This window comes from Epinephelus moara, chromosome 22 (assembly GCF_006386435.1).
Source record: "Epinephelus moara isolate mb chromosome 22, YSFRI_EMoa_1.0, whole genome shotgun sequence".
Taxonomy (NCBI): domain Eukaryota; kingdom Metazoa; phylum Chordata; class Actinopteri; order Perciformes; family Serranidae; genus Epinephelus; species Epinephelus moara.
In genome coordinates, this window is record NC_065527.1 from 4,351,963 (window position 1) to 4,363,742 (window position 11,780).

At 42.7% G+C, this 11,780-nt stretch overlaps 1 protein-coding gene across 2 annotated transcripts in view; it reads right to left on the reverse strand.

Annotated features, from left to right (window-relative positions):
- Positions 1-436: 436 nt before the first annotated feature.
- The window catches only part of LOC126384472 (hippocalcin-like protein 4), a 37,048-nt gene continuing 25,704 nt past the window's right edge, over positions 437-11,780 (reverse strand). The window contains exons 2-5 of one of the 2 annotated variants that reach the window (XM_050035588.1): positions 7,885-8,065; positions 3,588-3,763; positions 742-957; positions 437-646 (exon numbers count right to left, since the gene is read on the reverse strand). In XM_050035588.1, coding sequence (XP_049891545.1) covers positions 449-646; positions 742-957; positions 3,588-3,749 — 576 coding nt within the window. In that variant the 5' untranslated portion in view covers positions 3,750-3,763; positions 7,885-8,065 and the 3' untranslated portion in view covers positions 437-448. The remainder of the gene's footprint in view (positions 647-741; positions 958-3,587; positions 3,764-7,884; positions 8,066-11,780) is intronic. The other variant, XM_050035587.1, reaches the window with a different exon arrangement.

Genomic DNA, 11,780 nt, shown 5'->3' on the forward strand with positions numbered 1-11,780 from the left:
AAGTTGGTAGAAATAGGACAAAGGTGCAAGCTAACCTCTGCACTTAAATCACCCCGCAGTATATCAGGCTGCAGGGTGCTGGGGGAATTTCCTCTTTTCAAAAATCATCAGAGTGGATTTGTAAGGACACCCAGCTAGACTGAGGCACAAGTGCTGCAGGAGTGCACTGCACAGCAGGACAGCCTGGAAGAAGAGAATGGCATCAATCAGGGGTCCACTGTGTTCCAAACATGGCTCCCTGCCCGTCATCACTGCCTCAAAAAAAGGAATAAAGCTACCCTACCTCCTCCTCCTCCTCCTCCTCCTCCTCCTCCTCCTCCCCAAACTGCGTCCCTCCCTGTCTCCCCCAGCCTCTCTCTTCTCTCATCCTCCTTCCCTCTCTTGTTTCAGTTCAGCTCTTCTCCCATCCCTCCCCTCCCTCCCTCTGTTTCTCCACTCATCCCTCTCTCTACTTCTGCATGTCACACTGCAGCAGTAGCACGATGGAGGGGTCAGACTTGGCGGCCTCTTTAAACTCTTCCAGGGTGATCTCGTCATTGTGGTCCTTGTCCATCTTGGAGAAGATCTTGTCCACGCGCTGCTGCGGGGTCAGCCCGTCCTCGTTCATACGCATCATGATTACAGTGCCGACCATCTTGTAGATGGCCTGCAGAGGAGGAGAGGAAGACAATCAGACATTTTGTCAAGAAATGATTTCTTGTACAGGAACCAGTAAAGCCTCCCCCTCACAAACACACATACCTCAATGATCTCCAACATCTCCATGCGTGTGATCTTTCCATCCCCGTCCAGATCATACATGTTGAAGGCCCAGTTGAGTTTCTGCTCGAAGCTGCCCCTGGAGGTGATGGACAGGGCGCAGATGAACTCCCTGAAGTCGATGGTCCCGTCGCCGTTCTTATCAAACGTCCGAAACGCGTGCTGAGCAAACTTTGAGGCATCACCGTAAGGGAAGAACTAGGGAGGGAAAAGTAAGACAAACAAGGTGAGAGTTACATTGTGCAATGCTTCATGACAAACCCTGCTGAGGTGCATTATGGGCAATGTAGGATCCAGTGTTTCTGGAGCTTGACCTCTACAAGGGACTAAAGGTCAGGATAGCTCAACCTCTGTTTCATCGATCTTAATCCATCTCCTGTGACTTTACTAAAGGGCAATACTGCAGGATTGACCCTTTACAATCCCAAGTTAAGTCCCAGATCAAGAGTGACAAGTCCCAAGTCCTAAACATTCATTTTCAAGTCCTAAACCAGTCATAATGTGCTCTTCACCAAATGTAATGCCATTTTAACAACAGAGTAGTTATATATTAAATTCACAAAAACCATGAATGCTTTCTAAGATTTGTATTTATTTGTTAGAACAAACTCACATGTTTTGTATACTGTACATGTTTTTTGTATGTGAATGAAATCATACTCACATACCTGCCAACACTCCCGATTTACGTGGGAGTCTCCCTATTTTTAACCCTTTCTCCTCCCCTGCTACTGATTGGTAATTTCTCCTGCTATTCTCCCGATTTCATAGTGATATGAGTCAAATTGATGTTTTGTGTGTCGTAACACCTGGCAACCCAACCCTTTTCTAGTCACTTGCCACGTCAGCAAGTACCACGCATTTTGCAAGCTATGTCGGGCAAACCTTAGTGTGGAACACGACGGGAAAAACGACGTTAGCAAACACGCTAACAGCAGCAAACACACACAGACAGTGGAGGCACAGAGAGGACCTGCTAACATCGGCTCGTTCTTGCTGAGAGGTGTGTCGGAGGCTGATAAAGTTACGAAGGCAGAGGTACAAATGGCAATGCTGGTCGCGAAGAGCAACATCTCATTTTTATTGTGTGATGACTTCAGCAAAATTGTTGCAGACATGTTTCCTGACTGTGCAATTGCTCGGAAATATGCGTCAGGGAGAACCAAGACTACAGAGCTCGTGAAAGGTAAGATCTGTGATTTTTTTATTTTGACTTCATCATTGAGGGGGTACCTATATTGATTAAACGTAATTGCTTTACAGGGTGGAAATGGCTATTTTGAATTTAAAAAAAATATCTCAGAAAATCTCCCTTTTTTTTTTTACGGCCCAGTGTTGGCAGGTATGTCCTTGGTAAAAAAAAAATTCCAACTGGTGCTCAGTAACATGCCTTAGGTTTTTCATGGTTTCTCCTGTAACTTGATTGGATGCTGTGAGATCAGTTCAAACTACATGGATTTGGGGAATTAACTGTTGAGTTGCTGGGAATGAAAAGTGGTAACGCTAGGTGAGTCAGGAAATAAAGTGATTTGTGGCATACTTTTTAAATGGGCTAATAATTTTTTAATCTTTGGGCTTGAGAGAAGGTATCAAGTATTTTCAAGTCAAAAGGCTCAAGTCCAAGTGAAGTCACGAGTCAGTAGCTATGTTTCCAACCAAAAGTGATTTGAATCATTGGGATATTAGCATTAATGCGGACTTTGGTGAAAACTACGAACTCGCGCGAGTTTTCCGCAGTCTCACAAGTCATTCTTCTTCTTCTATGTTTTCTGGCGGTTGTAAATTCATTGCATGCACCTCCTTCCCAACCCGGAGTGTGGATATCACCATGGAGAGAGGTGCGCTACATCAGACTTAATTCGAACATAACTGTTTCCATCCCCCGTTTTGCGAATCAACATTTTTTCAAATCAACCAAAACCCGGCTAAAGTGAGCGTATTTTAGTTTGTGTGAATCAGGGGATTTTAATTTGAATTTTGACGTTTCCATCATAATTTTCCGATGCGATACTTCTAGATGCGCATCTAAACAGGCTGATGGAAACATGGCTATTGGTGTTTAAGTCCAACTCAAGTTGCAAGTGATTTTTGATTTTGTCAAGTCGAGTTTAAAGTCATCAAATTTGATAGTGTGAGTCCAACTCATCTTAATCAAGTCCACGCCTCTGGTTGTGACCGACAGGAGCTGGTCTTAACATAAACACGTTGTTTGTTGAAAGACACATTTCAGAGTTAAAGTTTGATAATTCTTGTTTAAAACATGCAACAGACTCCTAATGCAGGTGGAATTTTAATCCTTTTTCTACCACGTATCTGTGGCCAGGTACGTTTACAGCCTGATACTAGGATACAAAATCATATCATTTAGTTTCTCGTTCACAGTGACAGATTGCTTCCTGCAGCTGGTTTCTTTGCAAGTGAATAAGAGGATAAGGAAAACTGATATAAAAATATCTTTAACCCCTGTGCATCTATGAAAAACAGTCAGCGTCTATATGGTGCTGTGTCATCTCAGATGCGCCAGAATGTTCTGAGAATGTTTAAGGCATCAACAGAGTCACAGGCTGTATTAGAGGCTCCGCCCCCTCTCTATGCCCCAAACACAGGGCGATTAGTCAGGCATGGTAATGTAAGCTTTCTATGTAACAAGCCAACGATGCTCAGTTATTTAAGAGGTAACTTTCATTTTATATAACTATGGGGACAATTTTAACTGCAGGCTATAACTCTGAAAAAGACCCTAACCCTATTTATTGCTACATGATCAACTGCCATGATGTAACGTCCTTTGCTTCATGCTTCTTTTCATGCGTCCCCTTCACCCTCACCTTAACATAGAGCTGCTGAAACTCCTCCAGGTTGAGGATGCCAGAGGGACAGTCTTTGAGGAAGCCTTTGTACCACTGCTTGAGCTCTGCCTCGTTGAATTCGGTGTTCTTGGTCAGGTCATCCAGAACCTCCGGAGCCAGCTTACTGTTGTGTTTCCCCATGATGCTTCACCTCTCTGGAGGGAGGGGGGTCACAGAGACAGAGAAAGAGAGAGACAGGGTGAGCACGCAGGTGAGGAGGTGCTAGACAGAGCACAGCAACAGCAGTAATGCTCCTGTTGTTGCAACAGCACAGGTCTCAGAGGACGGATGCATCAGCTGTCTCATGCTCCGAGTCCCACAGGTTTATTCTGAACGTGGAAAATCTGCCTTTAGTCTTTGTGCGGCAAACACTTGGAATTATCTGTGACGCATTCTCAAGATCAGCACTCTCACTACCCCGGGACAACTCAAGATAATATCTCAAACCCCTCCACCTCTGTGTGCAATTGTTTTCACTTGGGATTGTCCTCTGTGATTTGTTTAACTGCGTATTGTATCTTTGCATCATTCCAAATGAGAGGGACCTCAGTGATTTTGGAAGCTTAAATAAAAGCTGAAATGAATATATGAATGGAAAACAAGGGATTGCAGACGAGTGACAAATTAAAGGACAACCTGAATAAATAGATAGAGAAACATATTAGTTGCAGATGCTTCCACACCGGTGCACTGCATGGGAAAATGAAGCGATTAAAATCTAATCATGCGCTGTGACATCTATAACAATGATTTGTCACCAGATCTCAAGACAACTGAACACCTACGGTAGATTTTGAATTGAAATAATTTGTGTGAATTAATCGCATGTCAGTTTGAAGATAAGAATCCATTTATCTCTATGAGCCTATCCACACTAAATCCAAATCTAGTCTCTCCAAAGCAAGAGAGACTACTATAGCATATAGCATGTAGCATACTCACTTGGGATTTTAAGGGCTGCAACAATTTCTCATTTTTGAACCCAACAATCTTGCAAATAGTGAGCTCACATCCCCAGTCTTTGCGAAATCTTATAGTCAGCATTGTTTTTAGATGTGAGAAGGGGTCAAACTTTAGTCTTTTAAAAACCCTTTCAAAGTATTTTAGTGTATGGGGGCATTACATAATAATCCCTTATGATGCAGCATAGATTTTTTTGAATTAAATTTTACTCACGACAGGTGGGACCAACTCATCGTTTTGCAAGTCACTAGTAAGTTTCAAGACTTTGCGCTTAAGCCCCAACACCAGACAGGTACATGCCAAGTTTCAAGTCCTAAACTTTGGGTTTTGAGTCTGTGACGCCTCCACTCCACTAGGTTTGCCTGTTTCCTGGCTGTTCTTTCTCTTACAGGATACAAGTCAAGGCAGAGGCTCATCATCACCCTCATGAGCAACACCTGGGCCAGATCGCTTCATGATATAAAGCTCACCACCTTCCAGCTGCTGTTCCTTTGGTTTTTCCACAGACATTTCCACACACTCATACACGCAGACACAACTGATTAATGGCTTTCACTTTTATTTGGGTTATTTATTGTTATTTTGTAAATCTCATCTCATCTCTTCACATTCTTGCAGCCTAAAAGCCGAGTTGTAACAAGTCATAACAAATCATACGCTCTTCACCAAATGTACTGCCATTTTAGCAAGAGTAAGACTAATATGATACATTTACAAAAATCAAGAACGTTATTTTTTAACATTTGTAAAAAAAAAAAAAATGTCTGTAAATTTTTACATTTAATGTTCTGCAATTTTTTTTTTTCCCAACGAAAATATCTTTGGGAACATTTTTTCCAACTGGCGCTCGGTAACGTAACATCAGCTCTTTGATGTTCTCTTTCGCAACTTGATTGGATGCTGTCAGATTGACTCATTCAAAGTGGATCTGGAGAATTAAGTGTCGACTTGCTGGGAATTAGGTTTCAGTAGCTATGTTTCCATCCAAAAGTGATTTGAATCATTGGGAAATGTGCATTAAAAGAAATACAAATCCTGTGTGTTTCCATTAAATGTACGGACTTTGGCGAAAACTACGAACTCGTGCGAGTTTTCCGCAGAACTGGAAACAAAACAAGTCTCGCATTCTTCTTCTTCTACGTTTTCTGGCGGTTGGCAACCAGCTTGTAAATGCATTACCGCCTTCCCGACCCGGAGTGTGGATATCACCATGGAGAGAGGTGCGCTACGTCAGACTTAATTCGAACATAACTGTTTCCATCCCCCGTTTTGCGAATCAACATTTTTTCGAATCAACCAAAACCCGGCTAAAGCGAGCGTATTTTAGTTTGTGCGAATCAGGGGATTTTAATTCCAATTTTGGCGTTTCCATCATAATTTTTCGATGCGATACTTCTAGATGCGCATCTAAACAGGCTGACGGAAACATGGCTAATGTTAGCTGATTCTGGAAAAAGAGAAATGAATTGATTTGTGGCATATTTTTTAAGTCACATACTTAGAACATACATAGAAGGGGTAGGATTAAATAAGCTTAAGCTTCTTCAGTGAAGGAGGATTTATGCTGCTGTCCCTTTTCCCTCCACTGCAGATCTGCCCAGGTGTGCTGCATTAGTTAACGAGGTGCAGCACACCTGGCTTGGAGGAGGTGCTTCAGAGGAGAGATGCTGCCTCTCAGACTGGGACTTTTGTTGTCTTGTTTGCTTGTTTTCAATCTAATAAATCCCATGGGTTTGAGTCTTTTAAAGGTGTTCATGTGGTTATTTTGGGTCAGTGTTGGAGTAAGTATTACCACAAACACCTTTAACAAGTAAATCTGTGTTGGACAGTTTAATATCATGTTTAAATGATTTGTTGAAATCATTTTAGCAGTTCACGTACAAAACAGGAAAAAAAGGTCTTCATATTTCTTTAACATTTGACATCATTCCATCTCTACAATCACCTCGTGCGAGTAAAGCCCCAGACAGGATCGCTGCTATTTTAGCCATAAAATGGCCCATTACTCCGGCTCCTCACCACACACTTCTACACATGGCTGAGGCTCACTGCAGTGCTGTCATGACGCCATCTCTGACTCATGGCCCTGTCTGATGGCTTTCGCACTTTGACACCAGGACGCGGCCGAGCCAAGCTGCCACAAATCCTCCTCTAAATTGCAGAGAGAGTGCGGGGACAGTTTATAGGCTGAAATATCATCCTGTCGTGCTTTATGCCGAGTGAGTCATGTAGACACAGGCGACTAAACCCCACAGTCACCCAACACAGGCGCACAAATATTTTGGACTTTGTATTCCTGTGACAAGTGGGAGGCACTGCAGGATAGAGAGGAGCTTAGAGGGAGAGCAATAAAGGATATCAATAGGAGACAGGACACTCCGGCTTTAACTTGTTTTGAAAAGGTCACCTGTGATCTTATCAAGTTGAAACAGGGAAAAAGGATGTTTCTTTCTTCTCTAGTCCTGTCTACACTTGTACATATTCTTTTACAGGGACTCTACGTTTTGGCCTCTTGTCCATACAAAGGTCACTAAAACTGCCATTTTTGAAAACGCCTTCCAAGTTGCAGATTTTTCCAAACACCAGTTAGTGTTTATCTGTGTGGACGTGTGAAACGGAGCATTTGGGAAACAATGACACCAATGTGAGCATACGCTAGAAACAACAACTACTGGTATGCAAACATTACTAGCACTGCTTGGTCCAATGACTACTTTACACATAGACTCTATTTTGCTGCACCACTTTACCGATGGCATCTGCTCCACCTCAGTGTTATCTGCTCCACCTCGGTGTCTGCAGTTTCAGGTCTGCCAGAAATGTTTTGCATCAGGACCAGTTGAAGCAGCAGATGGTGGGACACTTCAGAGTGGGATTGCTGTCGATGAGGAATGGGAGGGAAACTTAAAGCATATCCAGAGCATCACTTTTATATGTGATTAACCCCTTCGTCCTTATATTGAATGGGAGTCTATGGTGATGATGTCTCCAGTAGGTGTTTTTAAAAAGTTAATATTAGCCTGCACACTTTACTAACTTGGAGGATCTCTGAAGACACAGTGAAAACAGACAAAAACTTAGGTTGTTTTTGCATTCTTGTGTGGACGGAGATATTTTGTAAAATGAAGGCTGGGTGGGCAAAATTATTTTTGAATACAGAGGGAGAAAATATTAGTTTTCAGAAATATCTGTAAATGTGCAGACAGGGCCGCAGAGAATCCTTTTACAGTTGTTAAAAGGTATATTATGCAGAAATTGTTGGTGACTGTTTGCAAACATCTCCGTCGAAAGTGAAAGCCAACCCTAGACTCACTCTTGTTTTGGACTGAGCTCTGTCTTCTTGGTGTTTTGCCTCACTACATTTGCATTTTTCAGGCGCTGTGTCTGCGATTTTCCCAGCTTCCTCTTGAACGCTTGTTGCTTGTGGTCTGGCACCTGGTTGCTACCTTTTTATAAAGTCTTGACCTCACCTGTGTGCTATGTCCAGAACCGTCCTAGCCACAGCAAAACACAAAGAAAACTAGAATTATTTATTTTTATTGTGCGCCTCCACAGACCAGTAAATTGCACTTACAGTTTACGAACATGTCTGTGTCCCAGCATGTCCCAGCAGCACAGTTTCAAAATGGACACCCAAGATTTGTGTCACCAAATCAGAATCACCAATCATGTCTCCCCTTCTGTTCCTGAGATATAATGTTGATAATTGAGAGAAATTACTTTTGTTTTTTGGAAAACACTGATTATATACCTTTAAGAAAAGGACAGAAAAGACTGCAGCTTAAAAAGCAAATGAAAAGAAAATGTGCCTATAAACTGGATGATAAAAATAAAAGCAGGTGCAATCAAAGCCTGATCACTGCGTGGGTCAGCTGGGTATCCATCTGTTCGCTGCAGCCCTGTGCATTTCAAGCATCTTCAACTTTTTCAGTCACTGCCAGAAGACAGCTTCCACTTTTAGTGTGTTTATAACAGAGCCCAGCGTGTGTCAGCCATTAAAGAGCAATTGTAAGAGTTGCGCTCTCACAAAGGACTCTGTGTTTAAATTGTGCACTGACACAAATGAATCCTGTCAGAGATGACTCAGGATTTTTTAGGTGCGGAAAATCTCAGCAGCCATCTTCCTTAAATGAACAAGCGTTCGTCTTTGATCAGACACATGCACACACACAGTTTGACAAGGTTAACTGCTGCAGGATGGATGCTGACAGATGTTTCTGCAGCAGGAGAAGGGTCACATAAAGGTGTTGATGTTTTGGCAGCATCACCTGTAGTGCCATTTTCCCCTAAGAGACAAGAGGTCCCTTTGGATAGGCCGTCTTTAAACTCCAGGCATTCAACTAATCTCACTCTCTGACATGTGTATGACTCTCTGCCTCAAGCAGCAGACACTCAGAATGAAAGTTTAACTCTTGCTAAATCATTGATGGGGTCCTCTCAGGTAGTTCTGTAAATCACTGACTGCATCAACAAACACACACACACACCACAAGGATACCGACCTGTGCCACAAGCGGTGGGTTCATTTTGGCTTGTACCCTCCTGGGCACACACACACACACGCGCGCGCTCCACACAGTTGCCACGTTGTGTCTTGCCTCTGACTGAGGCAGATGAGATTTTATCCCTCTGTTAGGGAAGCAAATGTAGCAGATAATGGAGTTTCCTGTGGAAGCCAGCGAGAGGCGTGACCAGCCAGGCGAGCAAACACATTGCAAACTTATCCCATCTGAAAGAATCAAAATAAACACTGCTCACGCCAGCAAAACAGGCAACCTGTAGGTTCATTCTAATCATTCCCAGGTCGGACGCTGTCTTCCAGTCAGGCGCTCGGGTCTCTGCCAGCTCATCTTACCGAGGCAGAAATCTATTGTGGGAGACTGCCGAGGTGTTGGAGGTTGTCTGGAGATAACCTTGGGTGTTTCTTTTTCTTGGTTTAGCAAATAACTCAAATCTCTGGGACGTCAACGAGATGCAGTCAGAATACAGATGAACTGCTTTCTGTGCCTTTTGCTCTTTTTCCTGCTCTGGACAGAGTGAGTGCATTAACTTATGCGTATAGAGGTGCACATGCCCGTTAAAGTAGGGTAGGCGTGTGTTGCAATAAAGATGTGCTTATTGTGCTGAGAGAAACAAAGAAAGGTGAACACATAAAATATGGACACTTGGTCCTGTTCATGTAGCCTGGCTCCAGGACTCTGAATTGCTGCTCGTATCTCAGGTCTGGGTGATAAAATGACAACAGCAATTATCTCAATATAATTTCCCTTGATAGAGATATAATAAATGTTGGTTGATATTTTAAATCCCCCCTACGTCCCCCTGGAGAGGGACAGTAATGCATCTTGCTACCCGCCATTTAAGAGAAGAAGAAGGAGAAATAGTAGTAGACGACAAGGAGAAGTGTCATTTTCCATAACCGCTTATCCTGTTGGAGGTCACGGGTGGTGGAGCCTATCCCAGCTGACATTGGGCGAGAGGCAGGGTACACCTTGGACAGGTCACCAGACTACATTAACCTGCATGTTAGTACCTGACCCAGGGAGAACATGCAAACACCACACAGGAGGGCTCCCCCACCCCGGATTTGAACCAGGAACCCTCTTGCTGTGAGGCAACAATGTAAGTTAGTCAGTTAACTTGAGTGACTGGCGGGCTATTTTAACAGAATGAAATGACATAACATCACTAAACCACAGACTGTATAAAATATTGGGCATAGCTACTGTGATGTCACCCATTGGTTTGTGGACTCCTGTTTTAAAGCCTCGAGTTCGGCATTACGGCCATCGCCATCTTTGGTTTTTTGAAGCCAGAAGTGATCACATTTGGGTGACAGGCTGAGAGGTGGATCTGACTGAGAAGCCGAGGCCACTATCAGCAGACAGCCTGTCTCTCAAAGTGTCACCCTAATTATGCGTAACTTTAAGCCTTAATAAAATGTAAATTGGTGAGTTATACAAAAATTCACTTCCTGTACAGTTGTCAAAATGTTGAAATTAGCTACAGAGCCAAAAAACATTTTTGTACCAGGCTGTTAACATGTTTATTTCTGCTGTAAAGTTGGGCATTCAGTTTTGGGGGTTGATGGGAATTACACAGCTTCTGGAGCCAGCCTCAAGTGGCCATTAGAGGAACTGCAGTTTTTGGTACTTCCATGTTGGTTTAATTTTTCAGCCTCAGAGGTTTAAACTTGAAAAAAAGTAATGATTATCAGTATTTATGGATATAAAAATTATTATCGTGATAACATTTTTAGAAATATCACCCAGCCCCACCACATCTACAGTATTTTTAAAGGTGCTGTATGCAACATTCAGAGCATCACTGGTATCGGCTGATGTTGGCTTTAAAATGACCTACTAGAATCAGCCAACATGCTTTTTCTTACTTTGCACAATAAATAAATATTACATACAGTTAAAAGTATTGTATTTCATGTCCCCATCTGCTGCTGGGCCGTCACAATAAGAGCATGCATGTTTAATATGATGTTAATTGCACTAGAGAAGAGATCTGATGATTGGTAAACTTAGGAGGGGGAAAAGGGGATATATATTGTTCACTTTGGTTATTGGCCAAATGAGCTGTTATATATTGGCATATCGCATATCAGCAAAAATCCAATATGGTGCATCCCTAATATATATAGCAGCAAATCACTCTATGTAAAGATATAGTTGAGTAATGGCGTCCAAGCAGAGAATATAGTAACACTTACTCCGTGTGTGTGTGTGTGTGTGTGTGTGTTGTAATCAGAGCTTCTCTGTGGTTTGCTGTGGTAAACTTGTCTCCACGCACGTGCATGTTAGTGCATGTGTGTATCCCACTGGCTAGCTCATTGCCACCACTTTGCACTGAGCTTATTCGACATTTATTATTATGTTGATAATGTTTAAAGAGTAAGCACCATAGGCTGCTAGCCAGCTAAGCTACCTGTAGAGAACCGCTTCAATGCAACTCTTACTCTCTGGATCTCACATAAAGCCTCTTTAATCAGATTACTACATAATGACGAAAACTCTGTCTGTGTGTCTGTTCCATGTTTTTCTCCTCACTGACTTGGTCAATCCATGTGAAATTTGGCACAGTGGTAGAGGGTCATGGGAGGATGCCAATGAAGCAATATTACATCAATTGGCCAAAGGGGGGCGCTATAGCAACTGATTGAAATTGCAAACTTTGAATGGGCATATCTCATGCCCCGTA